Genomic DNA, 22,781 nt, shown 5'->3' with positions numbered 1-22,781 from the left:
CGCTAATTATCGTATAAATGGAGTCATTAAAATACAGGAGAGGAGGACTCTCCCTTCTCCCATTACCCTATTTTTTTTTATATATAAAATGGGATGATTTCCAGCCTCCCTCCCCCATAACCACAGTTAAAGCAGTAATTTAATTAATTAATATCTTCGAGTTTTACTCATGTAATTTTCGAATTAAAAACCAATATGTGTTAACTATGGTAACCAATTTTGTGTTTGAACATAAAAAAAACTATTGAAATATATTTTGTCTATAGTTGTTTTTTAACGACAACGTCCATGTCATCATAAGAATTAGTCTTAATTGATCTTTTTAAGATGGAAATAACTTTGTTTATAGATAAAAGATGAGTCATATTTCTCATTCTATAATATGATATTATACGTCAGTTAAGGCGTTTAGATAAATTCCTTACGAAAGGGAATATGGAAAGAGATAAATAAAACGAGACGATGATAGTAATGTAGTTATCTTTATGTTACATAAGCAATATTTAGGTAAATTCCCACCCTTCTCAAGACAACCAAAGGCCCCTTGGAGAAATGAATTATGTAAAGTAGTTATCCCTAAAATACTGGTTTTCTTTAATGACGTATCGTTTTCTATGATACTAGTTTCTTTTCGAGGGTAAACATAAAGAAAACAAGTATTTGTCTTCCTTACATAAGCCTCAGCCGACACAGATGCCACGACTTTCCATATACAAATGTCTCAACTCAATTATGTTTCAATATACACATTTTTTTTTACGATTTTTACACGATTTTCTTCTCCGCTCTGGAAATACGGTGGGAATTCGAATTGAATCTGATGTATATTAAAGATAAATAAGGTTAACTAAGTCCAGAATATTGAAATAAAGATGAATAATCATTTGAATAAATTGGCAGCTCTATTGGGGCTAGAGTCGCACTCCGACTACCAATCTTGAATCAGTTATATCCTCTATATTTCTTGTATTTTTAGTATATAACAATATTAAAAGACTAAGATTTATAACAAATTATAAACTCTGATGGTATAACATCCCTTCACAGTTCACAAGGAACAAGAAAACTTAATCCCATGGTGTGGAAAATTAGATTTGGTCCTCAGAGTCTAAATCTAAAATTGAAGAATCTGAAATTATTTTATGGATCTGAATTCATTGTTTACATTGGCTCAATCTCTCATATATATATATATATATATATATATATATATATATATATATATATATATATATATATATATATAACAATTCTATAAACAATATAGATAACCTAACGTGTTATTCTACAGATTAAATAAATTCCAAAATTTTATATGAGAATCCATTGATCCATTGACTTGATTTCCATTAAAGAAATTATTATAAAAATAATCATGTTTATTAGAACGCGGAATCAATTTAGACTACGACATTTTCCCTCTCCAAAATTAACAGGAATTTTACACCAGCCATGAATTCTACCCTTCCATATCTATTATGCTTTTTTTTTTATATAAATATATGATAATATTTAGGGGTCAGTTTTAGTATATACTTTATGTGCTTAGAGTATAAGACCCTGGTGCCTAATAGGCCCTTTTAGTTCCAACCAATTTAAGGAAGACTTCAATAAACTATAAATTATTTACCAGACGCCCAAAATTTCCATATTTATTTTTTTTCGAGAGGACATGACCCCGACCCTCTCTTCCCCTTAAAGGTCGAGATTTAGGGAAAGGGTTTAAAGGGTGAAGGGGGCCCTAAAAAAGACAGACTTAAAATTAAGGCCCCCTTTAAAAAAACGTCTAAGGCCAGCTAACGTTATCCACGAGCCACCATACCATTTACCTAACCAGTTGAATCTGTAGAAAAACTATGGAATGACAGATATTTCTAATAATCCTTTTATTTTCCTTTATTTTTAATGAAATATATGAATATGGCATCTTCAGCATCCATGATTTGAACATGGCGCCAAATTTCTCGAGCGGTGCTGACGTCACACACTGTTGCTCGTGACGTCATGTGTCATGGCCGGGGAGGGAGCTAACGAGAATAAAACCAATTAATCTCCTGTTCATGGTCATGTATCTGGCGGGTATATTAATGGCAATTAACCTTCCCTCTCTCGTCTCCTCCATCTTCCTCCTGCTGGTGTTGGGTCAAGGGAGGGAGGGAGGGAAGGAGCAAGAGAAAACCAATATGGCGGCCACAGAAGGACACTTGGTGGGCGTGGAAATATATCCTCGCCGGGACCGTCCCATTATTTCCTCGCCGTCACGCCATATTGTCTCTCCTGTGGGAAAAATATATATATATAATTTCTCCTCAACTTTCCCTCGTGAGATCCGGGAGAAGACAAGAGCGAGGTCATTTCTGGGTCACCATTTTAGACCGCTGGTCACATGGTATGACATCACTGTGGTTGACGGGATCTTCCCGAAATTATATTTATTTCCACAATTTTCCCATTTTTTAATAGTAATTTATGGTGGATTAATGTAATTTGATGTGGAAAACCTAACTGATAATGTAATTTGATTTATAAACTTTGTGTATTTTGATAATTGTAAAAGATAATCATTGGAATTATATTAAAAAAAACGTACAGTAAGTTAAATAATTTATCATTCGTCATTTATTAAAAATTTAGTTACATTACTTTATCCAATAAATATTACTTCAACCTGTGGTAGCGGTTAAATTAATTTATCCGGTAAATGTAACTTAGACAAATTCTCAAGCCATGATAAAGTTAAATTTTACATATCACTTTAATGAAAGAGGAAAAAAATGGGAATAAATGGATTTATTACTAAATTATACATTTATTACATTAACCAGAACACGATTTGATATATAATAAGATATAGACAGAAAGGGCAAAATAAAAGAAGGGTATTTATCTAGATATTACAACTTAATAGCCTTTCTGACATCAGGTTTTTATTATATAATAAATATAAATAAAATAAGTTATAAATTCAGTTAGTTATAACTTGGTAAAGAGAAAGTTAGGTCAGGTTTTCTGGTAAGTCCTGCAGTGAAGTACCAGTTTAAGGGCACCACTCACACAGACCTCGCCTTGTGAACACATTTTATATTATTGGATTTGGTGTATTATATCGCTGTGCTCATATATATATATATATATATATATATATATATATATATATATATATTTTTTTTTTCTTCTCAGGAGAGGTCAAAATCGACCCTGTTTTTGAGGTTAAATTAGAATAGATTTATATATATATATATATATATATATATATATATATACATTTAATTCACGTGTTGGGAGGTTAGATTCATCCTATATAAACATTCAGGGCAAAAGAAAGATGACTCCCATTAACATATTTCTAATTCTGCATATTAGGTTAGATTTTGGTTCCTAAGTGAGGTTAAGTCTTCCTTAAGTAGGGGTTTATATTAGCATTTCAGTAACTTCTTCAATATATTATCATTTTTCTCTGGGGGAAAAATGATGAGTCTCCAAATCATGTTTACCCATCTAGATCACTTTTAGTGAGAATAAACAGTCCATTAATATGCATTTTATTAAAGTTTATTGGTAGTTTTGAGGTGCCATTAAACACAAATTGACGAGGGGATATGTATATATATTTCATGTACTCTCAGTTTTGTAAACCCAACATTTTCCCTGATCTTCATAGCCAGGATCAGTGTACCACTTTCGTTGTATTATAACGAAAAATTTCATCCATACTTCCATTGTTTCGTTATATTTTCTATAAGAAATTGTATTATCATATGATTTGATAATGTTGCGACTTTGAAGCAGTTTTTAACGATATCGATAAATGTTACTCATAATTTTTTCAGTACTTTACCCTGTATTTTCCCTCATCTTCTCAGTTTATGTGGTTATTGAGATTTCATTTTTTAAGAGGAGATATTCTAGTCAAGTTTGCATCATATTGATATATTCTTCACAGAAATTGTACCATTCCAAAAGAAAATCTTTGAGGTCCCATAGTTAATTAGGTCACTACAGAAGCAACTTGCTAAGTATGACAAGATATTCACTAACATTTCATCTGTAACAATTTTCTTCCTTGGATACTTGAAGAGTATTATAAACTTGTGTACTGTGAGAAGTAGCTAGTTATATTTGATTGATATTGTCTTAAGTATTTTTTTTATTTATTTTCATTATACTTACTCGCTGTCTCGCGTGTTAGCAAGGTAGCACAAGGGAACAGATGAAAGAATGGCCTAACTCACCCACATACACATGTATATACATAAACGCCCACACACACACATATACATACCTAGACACTTCAACGTATACATACATAGGCATATACATATATACACATGTGCATATTCATACATGCTGCGTTCATCCATTCCTGCCGCCACCCCTCCCACATGCAACAGCACCTCCCATCCCCCGTGCACACACATGAGGTAGTGCTAGGAAAAGACCACAAAGGCCACATTCGTTGACACTCAGTCTCTACCTGTCATGTAATAATGCACCGAAACCACAGCTCCCTTTCCACATCCAGGCCCCACAGAACTTTCCATAGTTTACCCCAGACGCTTCACATGCCCTGGTTCAATCCATTGACAGCACGTCGACCCCGGTATACCATATCGTCCCAATTCACTCTATTCCTTGCACTCCTTTCACCCTCCTGTATGCTCAGGCCCTGATTACTCAAAATCTTTTTCACTCCATCCTTCCACCTCCAATTTGGTCTCCCATTTCTCCTAATTTTCCTCTTTTGGAAAGCTGAAATACAAGGAGGGGAGGGTTTCTAGCCCCCCCCCCCTGTTCCCACCCCCTTTAGTCACCTATGACACATGGGAATACGTGGGAAGTATTCTTTCTCCCCTATCCCCAGGGATAACATTGTCTTATGTATTTTATATATTTGTTGTGTTACAAGAGAGACATACTTTCACCCCAAGAAACCAGTTCCCACCAAAACTAGCCTTAACTAAACCAACCATACCAAATGAAATCAAAGGATGTAACCTAAACTAACCTAACCTATTCAGTACTGACCTAGCCTAATATAGCTTTCTGTGAAGTGATTATTGCGGGTGCAATATTTCTTCTAAATTTAATGAATCCATTAGCATAATTTTCAGGTACAGAAATTTCATGAGTTGAGGGCACCATTATAGTCACCTGTGTACATAATTGATTTTGCGTTGCATTATCAGTATGTTTTGTTTTTAGTAAAACTGAACCAGGGAAGTGTGGCTGGGATCAGCATATTTTGTTTTATTATAGTTTATTGGTTGATAGTAGGAAGGGCTGTGATTATCATGAATAATATGGGAGTAATCAATTCAAAGTAGATGGATCACTTACAGAAATGAAAAGAACCAGTGAAACTCTTCCTCACAGCTGTGTTTTATCCTATTTTCAGTTTTATGGTGGAACTATACCCTAGTTAATAGCATTTGTCATGTCCCACCACAAGGTGAAGTGCTGTATGTTTTTTGTGTGTGGTTGATTCATGCTAAATGTGACTGTATGCAATTGAATGCAAAAAATGCATAAAACAGTATACCGCATCAGACCCTGACAATTACATACAGAAGATTCCAAATAACCTTGGCTGCATCAGGAAATTAGATGAGCTTTGCATAAATGCTTTGGCTTTCTAAATGTGTTAATTTCAAATTTCCCCTGATCATCATAGTTCTCCTTACTATTATTTCATTTGATGTCATAGGGTTAAGAAGAAAAAATGCACCAAGTCGAACTTCCGCTGATTTCATTTTACTCTGTACAGTAGTATATCATTGTTGTAAAGTGAAATATTTGCTATGCATAAATGATGAGGTGGTGTCTTTAGACTACATAATTACTGATCTTGATCAATACTGGTAAGCTATAATCACAATGCCCCTTAACTAAAGTTCGATAAACAGGTAATTGAACTGGGATAGCAAGATAGTGCCAAGAATAGATGAAAATTAGGCCATATTTGCTTACAGCCATGATTTAGCTGTCATGTGCAGTCCACCGAAACCACTGCCCACTGTCTATTGATATTACTTAAAAGAGAATAAGAGAAAAAGCATTTATTTTGAAAAATATTAAGAAAATGAGATGAAAAGTATTATCCATTAAAAGATATTTATATAGGCATGGGTAGATCAGTATGATACCTAGTTCATATATTATTTTCATATCATGAAGATATTGTGTGTCACTTGTGTAACTTATTGACAGAGTACTGTACCTGTATATTGATGTTCAGTAATCAGGCATAGGCTTAGACCAAAGCATTCTGAGCTTTTGAGTTTAGATCTACGGTCTCTCAGGTTTCGTTTATTCCTACTGGGTTTATCATTGAAAAATAAGTTTTGGCACAAAAAAGTGGCGAGACAAACTTGTGCACAAATGCTCTGAAAAGAAAGTGTGGTTTTTATCTTTTAGTTATAATTTAGTGTATTGAAGTGATTTTTATGATTTCCATTACAGAACAGGATGGGCAATCGAATTGGTTATAACACACAGAAAGGTAAGATGCAATGTGATCACTCAGAGAAAGTGAGTGAGTGCTTGTGATAATTGATTCATGGGGCCCTACTTTTAATCTGTGATTTGTTTCTCATAATTTCTTGGAAATATTAAGTGTTTCTGGTATTCAGTTTGCTACTTGCTATGTTTGCTTCCTTCATTTATTTGATACATTACTCTGTTATTTTTAAGATTTTTCATCTCATTTTTATTTTCTCTTGTATAGTTTCCTTTTGTATCTGTGAGTTGATCATTTCTTCCCTTTGTGAAAGTATTGCCCATTATAGACATGACTGAAACAATTGTTCTCTATTTAGAAGTAGGGAAGTCAATGGGTATGATTCTCTCCCATGAATCTACTGCAGTTTTGTATACTCTCTGTTGGGGAATGTAGCAAATTTACTCGCTTCCTCAAATGAGTTGACCAAACTGGTAATCTATTTCCTTCTTTGCATCTTTGTTTGTAAGCATTTTCCCCAATGTTGTATTTCTTTGTTCATATGCATGAAGGTAAGTCTGTGCATGTGTGTTGTTATGTCTTTATGCATATGGGGAGTAATCTTTACACTCATGGGTTGTCACCTTTTTTTCCTGTTTGTATTTCTTTTTATTTTCCAATGGTAGTCATATACTTCTTGGTTTAACCAGTTCCACAAGTCCATAGCTCCTTTTCTAAGAAATGCTTCCAAACGTTTTTCTGTACACTTTTCTCTCTTGATTTCAAGTAGTGCTATCTTGATCCAGAATTTCCTTAACCATTAAAGAAATGTTCTTTATTAATGATGTTTAAATGTAGTTATTATGTTCTTTATTAATGGTGTTTAAATGTAGTTATTATGTCTTCCCTATCTTTGTTCTTCCAATGTAAGCTGAGCATATGTGTGTGTGTATGAGTGTTTTCTATTTATGCGATGATAGTATGCATACATGCATTTGTGAGTAGAAATCCTGGAAATATATATTTTATATTTATTTTGCTTTGACACTGTCTCCCGCGTTTGCGAGGTAGCGCAAGTAAACAGACGAAAGAAATGGCCCAACCCACCCCCGTACACATTTATATACATACACGTCCACACACGCAAATATACATACCTATACATCTCAATGTACACATATATATACACACACACACATACATATATACCCATGCACACAATTCACACTGTCTGCCTTTATTCATTCCCATCGCCACCTCGCCACACATGGAATACCATCCCCCTCCCCCCTCATGTGTGCGAGGTAGCGCTAGGAAAAGACAACAAAGGCCCCATTCGTTCACACTCAGTCTCTAGCTGTCATGCAATAATGCCCAAAACCACAGCTCCCTTTCCACATCCAGGCCCCACACAACTTTCCATGGTTTACCCCAGACGCTTCACATGCCCTGATTCAATCCACTGACAGCACGTCAACCCCGGTATACCACATCGATCCAATTCACTCTATTCCTTGCCCGTCTTTCACCCTCCTGCATGTTCAGGCCCCAATCACTCAAAATCTTTTTCACTCCATCTTTCCACCTCCAATTTGGTCTCCCACTTCTCCTCGTTCCCTCCACCTCCGACACATATATCCTCTTGGTCAATCTTTCCTCACTCATTCTCTGCATGTGCCCAAACCATTTCAAAACACCCTCTTCTGCTCTCTCAACCACGCTCTTTTTATTTCCACACATCTCTCTTACCCTTACATTACTTACTCGATCAAACCACCTCACACCACACATTGTCCTCAAACATCTCATTTCCAGCACATCCACCCTCCTGCGCACAACTCTATCCATAGCCCACGCTTCGCAACCATACAACATTGTTGGAACCACTATTCCTTCAAACATACCCATTTTTGCTTTCCGAGATAATGTTCTCGACTTCCACACATTCCTCAAGGCTCCCAGGATTTTCGCCCCCTCCCCCACCCTATGATTCACTTCCGCTTCCATGGTTCCATCCGCTGCCAGATCCACTCCCAGATATCTAAAACACTTTACTTCCTCCAGTTTTTCTCCATTCAAACTTACCTCCCAATTGACTTGACCCTCAACCCTACTGTACCTAATAACCTTGCTCTTATTCACATTTACTCTTAACTTTCTTCTTTCACACACTTTACCAAACTCAGTCACCAGCTTCTGCAGTTTCTCACATGAATCAGCCACCAGCGCTGTATCATCAGCAAACAACAACTGACTCACTTCCCAAGCTCTCTCATCCACAACAGACTTCATACTTGCCCCTCTTTCCAAAACTCTTGCATTCACCTCCCTAACAACCCCATCCATAAACAAATTAAACAACCATGGAGACATCACACACCCCTGCCACAAACCTACATTCACTGAGAACCAATCACTTTCCTCTCTTCCTACACGTACACATGCCTTACATCCTCGATAAAAACTTTTCACTGCTTCTAACAACTTGCCTCCCACACCATATATTCTTAATATCTTCCACAGAGCATCTCTATCAACTCTATCATATGCCTTCTCCAGATCCATAAATGCTACATACAAATCCATTTGCTTTTCTAAGTATTTCTCACATACATTCTTCAAAGCAAACACCTGATCCACACATCCTCTACCACTTCTGAAACCTGGAAATATCAACTGATATTATTTGTCATGTTTTGTTCATATTAGGATATGGCTCAGAATAATCATGACTGACTTTGATAATTGTAAGTTAGGGTTCTTACATGTGCCTTATGGAATTGTCTGCAATGGCTCTTAACTCTGCATTTTAATTAAGTTATATTAATTCAATAGTTTATACAGACATTTACTTTATTATTGTCATATGGTAGAGATGCATATGTGTGAAGGACCAGCTGCTGCCTTTACTTAGATGTTAACTCCTGTTTTCTTTGTGACACAGACTTACCTCAACAAGCAATGCCAGAAAGTGGGAGTTCCCTCCGTGTTGAAGATATATCTCCTGAAATTATGTTTTGCATTTTTATGCATGTGCCAGTTAAGGATTTGTTAAAGTCTACCACCTGTGTCTGCAAGTATTGGCATCAGTTGCTCAATGATTGCCACTTCTGGTTCTTGAGGTAAGAACTTGCATTTCATCTCTGTTATGGCGTCTTCCAGAAAATATTCCTTTCCTGAAATTTATTGTGTGTTTGTTGTCTTTCATAAAGTTCCCCATATTGTCCAAGAGTCTTTCCATATGTGTCTTTCTTTAAGCATTAACATGTACTCAAATTTTGTTTCAATAGTTCACCTTTTGGAAATTGCTCATCCAATAATAGTTGATTCCACATGATTGTGTTCTAATGGGATTATTTTGCAATGACTGAAGGTTGAAAGCGGAAGGACTCAGACTGTCGGAGACTTCTAAAGCAAAGCTCCTAGAAGAACCAGATGGGGCTAAGGTCCTCCGCATTCTTCAGGGTTATTGTGGCCGCTACTTACCATTCAACACCAACCTTATCCTGAATCCTAGTGGCAAAGGTACGGCTTTATTTTCTTGATGATTGTCATATGTAATCACTTGACTTGCCATGATCTGTTAACACTGTATCCATATAGCAAATTAACATAGTCATCTTTCCATAGCCTTCATCAGCTTCTTCATGTTTAGCAAAATTTGAGCATTAGATTTTTTGTTCAGCTCTACCATGTATCTACACTGTCCTTCAGTAATATCATTACCTGATACTGAGTAACCTTTATAAGTTTTGTATTATTATTTTTCTCTTTTTGTATACAACTGCTTTTCCTGCATGGTAGTGAGGTAGCGTTAGGAATAAACAAACTGCAGTCTTGTTTTTTATGAACTTATGTTTACCAGTCTGTGTGCTTATTAACATATTTGTATTCCATTTATTTGTGTATGGGGGGTTTTCTTCCTTCATAACCTTTTATCTCAATTATTTATCAGATGATTAGTCTATTTCAGTTGGTAATACATTGAATGTATTGAATGTAACTATTAGAAGACTGTTTTCTTAAAAGGTAACACTAGTTTGGGGTAACATTTGATAGGCAGAATGCGAAAACTGTCACGTTCTCAGTCCTTTTCATTTTTTGTAAATTTTGCTATATTTCAGAGATCATTTCTTCTAGCTTGAGTACAACTGCAGGGCTGATATTTTTTGTTATGTCTTAAACTGATAGTTTTTTCTCTATCTGATAACAGATGATAAAAATACAATCCTATGACATACATAGAATATCTCAAAAGCAAACAATGGAGGCACAACCCTATTGCTTATTTGGGCAATAGACAAGATGGAACATAACCCTTTGACCACATCATTAGATTTCAAGGTTGTTGACAGAAATTTTTCTTATCCCATGAAGTGAAATTCCTAATTTGTTCTTGTTTATTATTTTTCCAACGCACACAAACACACACACATATATGTAGATATATCACCATAACTCATTAAGATCCGGTACTTCATAAATTTACCAGCACTGATGGAAGATCACTCTTAACGGAAATACTAATTTGTATCATCTGGCTTTTTCTCTCTTCACTCATGGTGTAGACTGACTGGAAATGACAAAAGGTTTTAAAGGAACAAACTGAAATGAATTTTAAAGGATGCACATGAACCATCAATGAAGAAACAAAATTCATCTGTTACACGTGTTCTTATCAAGCTGTGAATATTGTTTGAGCCAATGGAGGCAAACAGTGTTATAGCCCATGAGCCTTAAACTAAAGATGGACTCTCAAAAAGCAGAAAGGAATATTTTCTAGTGTGAAAATAACAGTACACAGTCATCCAATTTTTTTTTTACTTTCTTTCATTGTACTGATTTTTTTTGGTGTGTGTGTGTGTGTGTGTGTGTGTGTGTGTATGACCTGTTGAATGGATGAAGACAGATTTGTCCTCTGTACATTTATGAAAGCAAGAGGAAAAAGTACTGTATAAGGATCCTGCAGAAACCTGTAAGTTTGCATTATTAAATTGTGAAGGATGAAAATAAACCAGTTACATGTCTTTGTAAATTAACCTTACCTATCATTTGGTACTTTGAAGTCTGTTTTGTGAATGCTGTTCTTTATCCTTTGGGAAATATTCATGTGAAGTACTTTATTTGGGTTTCCCATCGTTATACTCGTCAGTGGAATACTGCTCCATGATGTAGGACATAGAACCTGCTCTCTTGTATCTCTTTGATTTATTTTTCATGCTTTATTTAAAGTTTATTTAATGAGATATAAAGGATTATATATTTTGAGATTTACATTTTTTTACAGATAAATTTAAGCACTGGACTGTTTATAACAGAGGGGATAAAATGATCATTGAATGCCCTCCTGTTGGCACTAAGGAAATACCAGAGGATGCTGGACAGCCCACACAACATTGCTTTGTAACATCTTATGGTGAATGCATCCGCTCACAAGGAATCTCCCTTAGATGCCTTGGAATTGATAATTGGATGATGGATATCTTAAAACCTCAGATACATATTTCAGAATGGTAAGCAATCACAAAATTTTTAGCACGTGCTTTTGGGTTGTCTTGTTTGTGACCATAAAGAACCGCAGATTTAATTTTTCTTTTATTTATGCAGTAAACATTTTGAACATCAACATTCTCTCTCTCTTGTTGATGTTCTCATTATCAGTATGATAGAACAAATGAACTATCTTGAAGGGATGAGAGAACATGAACTCAACTCTTTAGAAAGACAAGAAAGATATACAGTAATCCATGCATCATAGCGACTTGCGGACATCCACAGTTTAGCTGTCATGCTTATCATATTTGTAACATGAGCTTGTTTACTAAACATTGTCGTTTAGACATCATGCAACATGGAAGAAACAGGACTTTAGACTACAAAATCCTCATTCCTGGTAGCAGAAAGATACTAAATAACAGTTAAGTGAAGTAAGAAAACCTAGAAGGACCGAATATTGTTTCATTTAAAAGATTGGGCATATGACTTCAAGTAGTCCCAGGTGAATCCAAGGCGGTCAGCTGTTCAGTAAGTATGAGACCAGAAAATAAAACTGTTATTAAAAAGATGGAATATGTAGTAAGTACCACTTCTGTGGTGTAGTGGTTAGCATTCCTAACCGTGACACATTCACGGGCCGCCCAGGGTCAAGCGATTACTCCTTTGTAGCGATTTGCCCCAAATCTCCCAGAGTCCAGTAAAATGGTCCTAGGTTTGTATTATTAACCATCCAACTAGGAAAGAGTCTTTCCTTATGAAATGATGTCTGCTTTTGTTCGAACGTAGGAAACTATACATGTTAATACACGGATTGCGATATGAATAGGACGTAATACACCTGTCATCATAACCATCTCTGCGGTTGTTTCCTTTTATCCTTTAGAGTGTATGTTAATTGTGTTCTCTGATATTTGGTGATTTTTCAGGGTGGCTGCAAGATTTGATTGCCATTCTCAGAGCAGGATAATTGTCGTGATGAAGGGTTCGAAAGACACCAAAGAAGTTAAATTATTCTGGTCCTCAGATAAAGATGATGTGATGCTTGAAAAATGGTATAAGGTGAGTACAGTCAGAACATTCATGAGCTAGTGCCATAAGTTGTACGAGTCTAAGCTCTAAATTTCACCAAAATTTCTGTCTGGAACAAAAGACTGTTCCTTGGCGCCACCTCATTGATGTAGGGAAAACGGCAATCAAGTATGATAAATAAATAAATATTTATACAAAGGTTCGGTGCCTGAACATGTAGGAGGGTTTGAGGTGCACAAGGAATAAAATGAGTTGGAATGATGTGTTATATGGGGGACAACTTGGTGTCATTGAGCTGCACCCGGGCATACAAAGTGGTCGGGGGAGACCATGGAAACATCTATGGGGCCTGGTTGTGGATAAGAATAATTACAAACTGAAGCCATAAGGTATACTTCTTGATATGCATGATTCCCTGAAATTGTATAAGTGAGGATTACAAGTTATTAACTTTCCCTTCAGGTAGAGACAGTTGTGTTGGACTACCCAACAGGACTATGGCAAATTAAGTTTACGAACATTGGGAAGGACCGTCAGTTTTGGGCTGGCCATTATGGGGCCAAGACTGCGGGCTCCACAGTGGAACTTGTCATTTAAGGTGCCTTGTCATGCCTTACATGAGGACTTATATTAATGTGGACATCATGGATCATATAAACTTCAGGTGTGTACTTGAGATTTTCAAGTAATGTTTTGAAAATTTGGAAAACTTTTTCATAGATATTTAAGTACCATAGAATTTAGAATTCCAAATAGTGTATCGGATATTGTAAACAGATGTACATGTTTTTTACTTCATTTGTTATTCATAGTTACTCCAGGACCAATCTCTTTGAAGATCCTGGTGTTACCTAGGACCTTTGTATAGGCTCTTGCAGCCCAAGGCAGGATGACTTCCAATAGAAGGGAAACGTAAACTCGTTTGGAGTGAGAAGTTATTTGACGAGACTTTACTTCGTGATATGGCACCACTGAAGGTAACTCGTCACTCATGGTATAATCTCTTGCAGGCAGACAAAATACGTGATACCACCCTCCACAACAATGACAAAACGTAGTTGGCTAATTTCATAACTCAACTCTTTTTCCAACTCACTCCAGTCACTTCCTACATGACCTCCCATGACCGCAGGCATAACTCCAGTTCACACTCTCGTGTCACCTTGGATGGACATTCTCTCCCTTTCAGCAAAACATTAACCAATGTAGGCATTACATGCGACACATATGACATTCACTCCCCATACTAATAATGTCAACACAAAAGCAGCACATAAAGTAAATGCCTCCAGAATGCCAGTTGACACCAGATTTTGACAAGAAAAAGAATCCCTCGGTATTGTTTACACTGGCCATGGCAAACGAGTCTCCATATTTGGTGAACTCAAATGCCGCTTCTTAACCTTGGTCTCCCACCCTCCCTAAAGCAAATATATCAAAGCTGCAAGCCACACAAAGTGAGAGGAGCATTAAGTAAAAGTAGTAGGTAGAAGCATTAGGTGGAAGCATAAGGTAGAAGTAGTAGGTTGGAACAGTAGGAAGTAGTAGTCAGTAGAAACATTAGTTAAGGGCCTCTGAAAACACTTGAGTTTACCATGGCCACACCCTTCAGGGAGTTCATGAAGGGAACGGACGTCAGAGATATAGATAAGATCATGAAGCTTTAAAAAAAACACCAAAAAATAGTGCACTCAGAACGGTTATTGGCATCTAGCAACCACAAACACTCGCTTGCTTCACAGTGAAACAAAGATCCTCCCAATACAGACTTACCTCAACATGTTTGGCGTAAACCATTTCCTTCCTTCGTGCCTCAATTTATGATTGGTTGCTCTTTTTTTTTTCCAGTCAGCAACATAAAGGAGGGGTATTTCTTAAGTAATCACATTTTTTTTAACAATGTTGTTTAGTTTCCTTAGCTTTATACATGTCAATACTATGAGTATCTGCAACTCTGGATCAAAGTTTGGAAAGTCTCATATTCTATGGTGCTTTTATCATTTAATCTTGTATACCCAATAGGTATATGTGATGCTGTAATGTGATGGAAAATAAAAGAAAGCAGCTGGAATTGCTGAAATCTTGTATTATATTATGTAAACTGTGTTTTATACAGCATAGGTTATTCATGAACAAGCCAGAAATCATTAAGACTGTTGTCTGTTGCTCTAGAATCAAGGATAGTATATATAGGCAAAATAGCAGTTGACCAATCTTTTTTGATGAAACTGTTTGACACTATTTTCTTCTGTGATATGAAGGGAGTACACTGCATAACTGTCTCCTTCAACTTAGAACTAAGTATGGATATGTATATATATATATATGCACACCGAAATCATTACACATGACAGCTAGAGACTAAGTGTGAACGAATGTGGCCTTTGTTGTCTTTTCCTAGCGCTATCTTGCACGCATGTGGGGGGGAGGGGGGTACCATTTCATGTGTGATGGGGTGGCAGTGGGAATGGATGAAGGCAGCATGTATGAATATGCACATGTGTATATATGTATATGTCTGTGTATGTAATGTTGAAATGTATAGGTATGTATATGTGCGTGTGTGGGTGTTTATATATATACATGTATATGTGGGTGGGTTGGGCCATTCTTTCCTCTGTTTCCTTGTGCTACCTCGCTAACGAGAGAGACAGCGACAAAGTATGATAAATAAATAAATATATTAGGTTATTAGGTTCAGAAGGGTTGAGGGACAAGTCAATTGGGAGGTAAGTTTGAATGGAGAAAAACTGGAGGAAGTGAAGTGTTTTAGATATTTGGGAGTGGATTTAGCAGCAGATGGAACCATGGAAGCGGAAGTGAGTCACAGGGTGGGGGAGGGGGCAAAGGTTCTGGGAGCGTTGAAGAATGTGTGGAAGGCGAGAACGTTATCTCGGAGAGCAAAAATGGGTATGTTTGAAGGAATAGTGGTTCCACCAATGTTATACGGATGCGAGGCCTGGGCTATAGATAAGTTAGTGCGGAGGAGGATGGATTTGTTGGAAATGAGATGTTTGAGGACAATATGTGGTGTGAAGTGGTTTGATCGAGTAAGTAATTAAAGGGTAAGAGAGATGTGTAGTAATAAAAAGAGTGTGGTTGAGAGAGCAGAAGAGGGTGTTTTGATATGGGTTGGTCACATGGAGAGAATGAGTGAGGAAAGATTGAAAAAGAAGATATATGTGTCAGAGGTAGAGGGAACGAGAAGTGGGAGACCAAATTGGAGGTGGAAAGATGGAGTGAAAAAGATTCTGAACATGCAGGAGGGTGAAAGGCATGCAAGGAATAGAGTGAATTGGAATGATGTTGTATACCGGGGTTAACGTGCTGTCAATGAATTGAACCAGGGCATGTGAAGCATCTGGGGTAAACCATGGAAAGTTTTGTGGGGCCTGGATGTGGAAAGGGAACTGTGGTTTCAGTGCATTATACATGACAGCTAGAGACTGATGACAGCTAGAGACTGAGTGTGAATGAATGTGGCCTTTGTTGTCTTTTCCTAGCACTACCTCGCGCACATGCGGGGGAAGGGGGCTGTCATTTCATGTATGGTGGGGTGGCGATGGGAATGAATAAAGGCAGACGGTATGAATTATGTACATGGGTATATATGTATATGTCTGTGTGTGTATATTATACATTGAGATGTATAGGTATGTATATGTGCTGTGTGTGGACGTGTATATATATACATGTGTATGTGGGTGGGTTGGGCCATTCTTTCGTCTGTTTCCTTGCATTACCTCGCTAACGCAGGAGACAGCGACAAAGCAAAATAGATAAATAAATATAGTATATCTACATATATCCCAACTTCAGTTCCAAGCCACAAATTCATTTTCTTGTCCTTACAAGTGCCTTTTTGTTTCAGAGAAATCTTTCATTGTCCCTATCAGCTTTCTTTCATCTATGTATAATCTTTACTAATTCCAGTCTGTTCATATTGTCCACAATATTGTACGTAATCCATTTTCCAAGTCCTAACTGTTTCAGGGTCTCAGGGTCTTGTTCAGGTACTTCAGTGGTGTGCTAAATGTATTTATATTATGTATGAGAAAGCAACATGCATTCAAGGCAACAGTATTCTGAATGCATAACATTTATAAAAACCCAATAGAGTAAAATTGAATCACACACAAAAACCCCAGGAAGGTGAAGATATACTTCATTCCTCTTTTGTTGTTCAAACATTATCTCAACTGCAGTTTTGGTAATATCAGACTACACTTGTCCAAATAATCCATCTAGCACATTTTCCATTTTGCCTTGATTTTGTTTAATATTTTTCAGTTTTCTATAATACAAGTTGATTGTACAAAATAACTTTCCAACTCTAGTTAGCCAGCAAGTCTTATAATAATACTTACATATACTCCCTTTATTGAAAGGTCTATTTCTTGTATCCACAGGGCCCTAACCTTAAGATTTCACCCATTATACGTTGTATCTAAATCACTCAAAATATTCCTCACGTCATGTCATCTTTACACTGATCATTAATTTAATCTTCTCTGCATATGTTATTCTACAAGTAAATTCCGACATTATGTTGTAACTTGAGGAAATAAAATTATATGCTGTATACTGTAGTCTTGATACCTTTAATCTAATTAAAGGGTAAAAATCTCACAAACAAGAGAGCTGTGTAACTACCAATTTGTACTGTATGGAAAGGGAGTTCTACATTTATGGGGCCTTCTTCTCTTAACCACTCTTGACTGTTGTACAACTAAAATTTAGGTATGGTGTCTGCATTAACCATGTCTTCTCATTTTATGCCTTTTATCTGCCACTTATAAATGTAACTGTGTACATCCTTTTTAAGTTTATTGCTTAATTTCATGCTATGTTCTCCATTTGTTTTATCCATACATTTTTCAAAGAACTGTTCACTCTGTCATCAAGCTGATTTGAAAACTTTAAAGTTGTGACAGATTTCTCTCTTCCATGATTGATGAATTTAAGGGCCCTAGTCTTTTCCTATAACTCACCTGTGTTAATTCTTTAATCACCTTTGCTACCCTTCCATGGACCTTCTCTATTAGTTTTTTATGCTATTATAAGTGCAGTGACCAAGCTTTATAAATATTTTCTAGTTTTGGCCCTGTTTAAGATATAAACATCTTGCTGAATATTTCCTTTTCCGTATACTAAAATGCATTTCTAATGTTTGCCAGTGACAGTTTGAGCCCACTGTTCTCCTTAGATGTAACTCAAGTGACAGGGATGATGTTGAATTTCAAGTGTGTACATGTATGTGCATGTATGATTATTTTTTGTGTTTAATGGTTTCAATGTAGAAGTTACATCTTCTGCATGATAAATAGGAAGTTCAGGGGCAGGAGTAAGTAACCAGGCAAATGAAGATTCGGTTTCTGTTAAGGCTTGGTTGCCTGTTCCTCATGCAATCTTGCTACTTTGGAAAAGGTGAGCAGGTAAAAAAGAAGCTATATTCAGTATACATATATATAATTAATTTATTTTTGACAAGTGAAAATTCAAATCTGGAGTCCAGTTATGTTTCAGTGATATATCATCTTAACTTCTGACATTAGTGTACCGTCGTTCGGTTTTAATTCCACAAAAGTATACACTATTTATTCCAAGATGTTGTTCTGTTATGCCCGCCTGTGAGATATCATGTGCACACTTCCTGAGACGATTATTACAACTGGTTATGCGATTGCTACCCCATCAACATGGAAGGGGATGTACAGGAGTAAAACAAAATGTGTATATTACAAATGAATGTGAAAACTGCTATTTAACATACTTTTCCATGAAACGCTTGTGAAAGTCAGATCGTAAAGAGTCATTAATGAAAGCTTTTTCCGTTTTATCAGGTTCAGATGCAGCACAATTTTTGAATACCACGTCATCATCCCATCGCTTTTTTATCTTCATATCAGCTTTAGGGACAGCAGCAAGATTTAAGAGGGGATTACCAGATATGATGTTTTCCATTCGGATACGTTCTTCCTGTTCTTGACGCTCCTGCTGCTTTCTTGCCTCCTCTTCTGTGCGCTCTCGTCGAATACGCTCCAACTCAGCAAACACCTCTGCTTCATCGTCAGAGTCATCTGAATCAGATACATCATCATCCTCATCTTGTGGATCATCAGCATCTAAGTTGGCTGGAGCTATCTGGTCCAATCTTGGCTTTTTTGAGGATGAGGAAGAAGAAGATCCTGACTCTCGAATAGCGCTGCTGCTGCTACTACTGCTGCTGCTTCCACTGGTACGCTTGTCTCTTACGGCACGCTCACGATCTTCCAACTCACGGCGGAAATCACGGTTACGGAGTTCCTCTGTGGTAGACTGGCCATGTTCACGATATTTTAGTCGAGTATGAGATGGAAGGTCACGTGCTGAATATTGTTTTGAAAGGGCACTCAGATCACGTTCCCCACGACCCATGCCACCTTTGGCTGGTTCAAATGTTGGTCGTGCAGCAGTAGTCATTGTAATGGACAAGTGTCTGGAATGGAACGAAGGAGAATGAGGTACTGAATTTTTTTTTTTACAAGCCTATGTTCATAAATTAACTTTTACACTGAACAGGGTATGGGTGTAACACCCATCAAAAAATCCTTGGAGACTAAATCATGTATATTGTTTTCTCAGATTTGGGGAACACAAGAAATCACTGATTTCATTTTAACCATTTACTACAATGTTTAAATTTATCCCAAAATAGTACTTGCCAAGCTCATCGACCTAAATCCCTTTAGTGAATTGCTTAGTGTGCCCGTGTCTTATGTGAAACTGGAATTTAAGGATTATGGGCCATTTAAACAATGGTTTTCTCAAAGCTGTTACTTACCTGAATGTGCAGATATCTGATATTTTGTGCTCCCGCTGTTCTTCTTTTATCTTCCAACTCTCAGCGTTCACAGATATTGTTTTATTTTCTGATCCAAGCCCAGAACAAGGAAGACATATTACACTAAGTTTAAATGGACTGAGTAATGTTATTAACTAAATCTGGGTATTTTTTGGTAAACTTAAGATTTAGGCAAATTTTTACCTTCTTGTAATACAAGAAAGGGATTTGGGTTTATGCGTCTATGACCATTCCTTCCATGTAAGTGGCTATGTACGCAATGGCTGTATATCCTTTCCAGGTAAATATCAAGTCCTAGGAGAAGTATTTGTAGGTTCTGTCGATTTCACCAACTTTAACATTGAAACTGCATGTGAAACTGCATGTGGAGAAGGAAAAAAGTCATGCATAAAGAAAAAATATGGTATTTTACGAACATTTTCATGAAAAAATTCATGCCATATAATACATTCTTGAAAAGTCACTGAATAATAACCACGAAAAAACATGAAGCTCCTGAAAGGAAAATACAGCTTATGGTGTCAGTGTGATTTTTAGGTTAGAACTATTAATTGAACCATACGCAAGATCCAGGAAGGAGTTTGTTGTATTAACTTACTCTAATTTTTTAGTGAAAACTGAATATCACTGTTTCCTTTTTTTCCTAGCGATTTTGTCCATTTTCATATGTTTTCAGAAATATTTCTTTCATGAGGTATTTTTAAATTACAGTAATTACAAAGATGCATCTTAAGTCACCAATTATTAAATTCTAGGTCATAATGGATCTTCACAAAGAGGTTTTCCTTAGGTTATTCTGGCCCTTCAAAGATGTCCATTATGACCTTGAACTGCAAGTTGCAAAGAAAGTGTATAATTAAATGATCAACTAATCAAATCCAAACTAATGCTTAAAAAAAGGACTTGAAATCCCTGAACCTATCCTAACTCAGTGTAACACAAGCAGACAGCAGTTTGAATCCAGTATAAAACTGGTAAAACGAGTAGTGATTTTGATCTGAAGTGCTAGTATTCAAAGAAAAGAATAAGAATTGTTGAACATAATGTGAATAATTATTATTTATTCATTTATTTATTATACATAATTGCTGTTTCCCGCATCAGCAAGGTAGCACCAGGAAACAGACGAAGAATGCCCAATCACTCACATACACACACACACACACACACACATATATATATATATATATATATATATATATATATATATATAAATGCCCACATATGTACATATACATATCAACATATACGTACACCTATGCAGACATTACATATACATACACATGTACATATTCATACTTGCCTTCATCCATTCCTGTCGCTACCTAACCCCACAGGAAGACAGCATCGCTATCCCCTGCTTTAGCAAGGTAGTGCCAGGAATACGGACATAAAGGCCACATTCGTTCACTTTCAGTCTCTAGGTATCATGTAATGCACTGAAACCACAGTTCCCTATCCACATCCAGGCCCTCCAGACCCTTCCATGGTTTACCCCAGACGCTTCACCAAATAATTAATAAAAGAAAAATACAAGGATAGTAGTGAGGGTTATGTATATGTGAGAAAACATGGTGTGTATTACTTTGTAAAATATTTGTAAAATGTCAACCAAACATGAAAACCTCCCGAAGGAGCTTCAATATATTGCCAAAACATACGAACAGAATTGCTGCACGAGATTACGTGGAACAGCAGTGGTCCAACTGGCCGCACAGTTGTTGCTATTCAAAGCAGATGTAGCTGGTAGAGTCTGACGGTAATACTGAACTTTGAAGATCAATCCTGACTGCTAGGAAGGTTAGCTGAGGTTTTCATAAGTTTAGTGAATTTCTTCATGTGTATTTCCTTGTTTAATAATATGTAACGCTCCACAGATGTTACCGTATTTGCTATGCAAAACCCTAACGATAATACAGCTACAAATAATCAGTCAATACTATCAAACGAAAACTTTCGGTATAAAAGATAAAGAATTACGTTAAAAGAATGAGCAATTATGTCGGCAAAATAACCGTCCACCCTCCTGACTAAATCGTCAATGTCGGCAAAATAACCCGTCACGTGATGAATAAGGTCCCATGGTAAACTATCCACCAAAGAAAGTATTAAACATTCCACAAAAAAAAAAGTTTTTTTTTCTATTGATCCATGATCGCCGTTTCCCGCATGAGCGAGGAGTGTTTCTGGCACACATCTTTGACCTTGTATGTCTGGCGGCCTTGAAGCAGAGACCCTGGGCAGTCAACAACACCTAATTAAGAGATAATAACACACACAACACGTGGTCAGGGAGAACAACAGACACTTGAAATAAGGCAGAAAACATTTATCAAACATGGAGGAAAAAAAATGAAGCTGGAAGGTCTCCATCTTGCTATGTGAAAACCGTAGGAAATTTCTTTCATTTCAAGATGGCAGTGAAAGAAGGGCGAGTTCAAGGTGTTAGTAAACTCTCGCTGGACTTGCTGGTGTTAAGGAGAATAATATTATTAATTACCTAACAACGGCCAAGAGAAGCAGCTCCCTCAATCGTGTGTTATTGTTTACCTGGAAGTATTAACGAACCTAAAACCTTTTTATTATCTTCCTACGTCTTAATAAGGCTTTATAGTAGCCTTATTAATGAACTGTTATTGTAGGTATATTATCTATTATATATCTATTGTAGTGGTTTTGCTATATATGTATATTTCTTACCATAATTTATTTTTTTTAGGTTTTTCTGAAAATTTTTATGCTTGTGGTGTTTACTGACCTAAATTTAACATTTCCTTTTAACAATTATCAATGTAGATTTTAATAATTGTGGGTAAATAATCTATTTATTTAAGACATGGAAACATTTTGGTCAGAATTTGTTTCATTTATATTTGTACATTTATAATGTATTCTTTTAATATTTTTCTGTCCTGTTTTTAGGCATAAAGTTTAAAGAATGTCAAGATTATCCGTTATTATAAATTTATTGAAAAG

The 22,781-nt window shown here is 36.4% G+C and overlaps 2 protein-coding genes across 3 annotated transcripts; one reads left to right on the top strand and one right to left on the bottom strand.

Annotated features, from left to right (window-relative positions):
• Positions 1 to 1,954: 1,954 nt before the first annotated feature.
• LOC139767462 (F-box only protein 44-like) lies at positions 1,955 to 20,427 on the top strand. Of its 2 annotated transcripts, none has more exons than XM_071696872.1 (8): positions 1,955 to 2,389; positions 6,460 to 6,499; positions 9,381 to 9,558; positions 9,810 to 9,961; positions 11,724 to 11,949; positions 12,859 to 12,991; positions 13,424 to 13,625; positions 18,805 to 20,427. In XM_071696872.1, the coding sequence occupies exons 1-7, from the start codon at positions 2,387 to 2,389 to the stop codon at positions 13,556 to 13,558; spliced, it is 867 nt and encodes a 288-aa protein (XP_071552973.1). In that variant the 5' UTR covers positions 1,955 to 2,386; the 3' UTR covers positions 13,559 to 13,625; positions 18,805 to 20,427. The 2 variants fall into 2 exon arrangements, with proteins under 2 accessions (XP_071552973.1, XP_071552972.1); XM_071696871.1 differs by lacking the exon at positions 18,805 to 20,427 and adding an exon at positions 13,774 to 17,543 and having other exon boundaries at positions 1,958 to 2,389.
• Positions 18,414 to 19,423, bottom strand: c12.1 (spliceosome-associated protein CWC15). The gene has a single exon (XM_071696873.1). It carries the CDS (start codon positions 19,421 to 19,423, stop codon positions 18,722 to 18,724), a length of 702 nt encoding a protein of 233 aa, XP_071552974.1. The 3' UTR covers positions 18,414 to 18,721.
• Positions 20,428 to 22,781: the final 2,354 nt, after the last annotated feature.

This window comes from Panulirus ornatus, chromosome 61, assembly GCF_036320965.1.
Source record: "Panulirus ornatus isolate Po-2019 chromosome 61, ASM3632096v1, whole genome shotgun sequence".
In the NCBI taxonomy this organism is placed as follows: domain Eukaryota; kingdom Metazoa; phylum Arthropoda; class Malacostraca; order Decapoda; family Palinuridae; genus Panulirus; species Panulirus ornatus.
The sequence above is the reverse complement of the archived record's forward strand: the minus strand, read 5'-3'. Positions and strand labels throughout refer to the sequence as shown.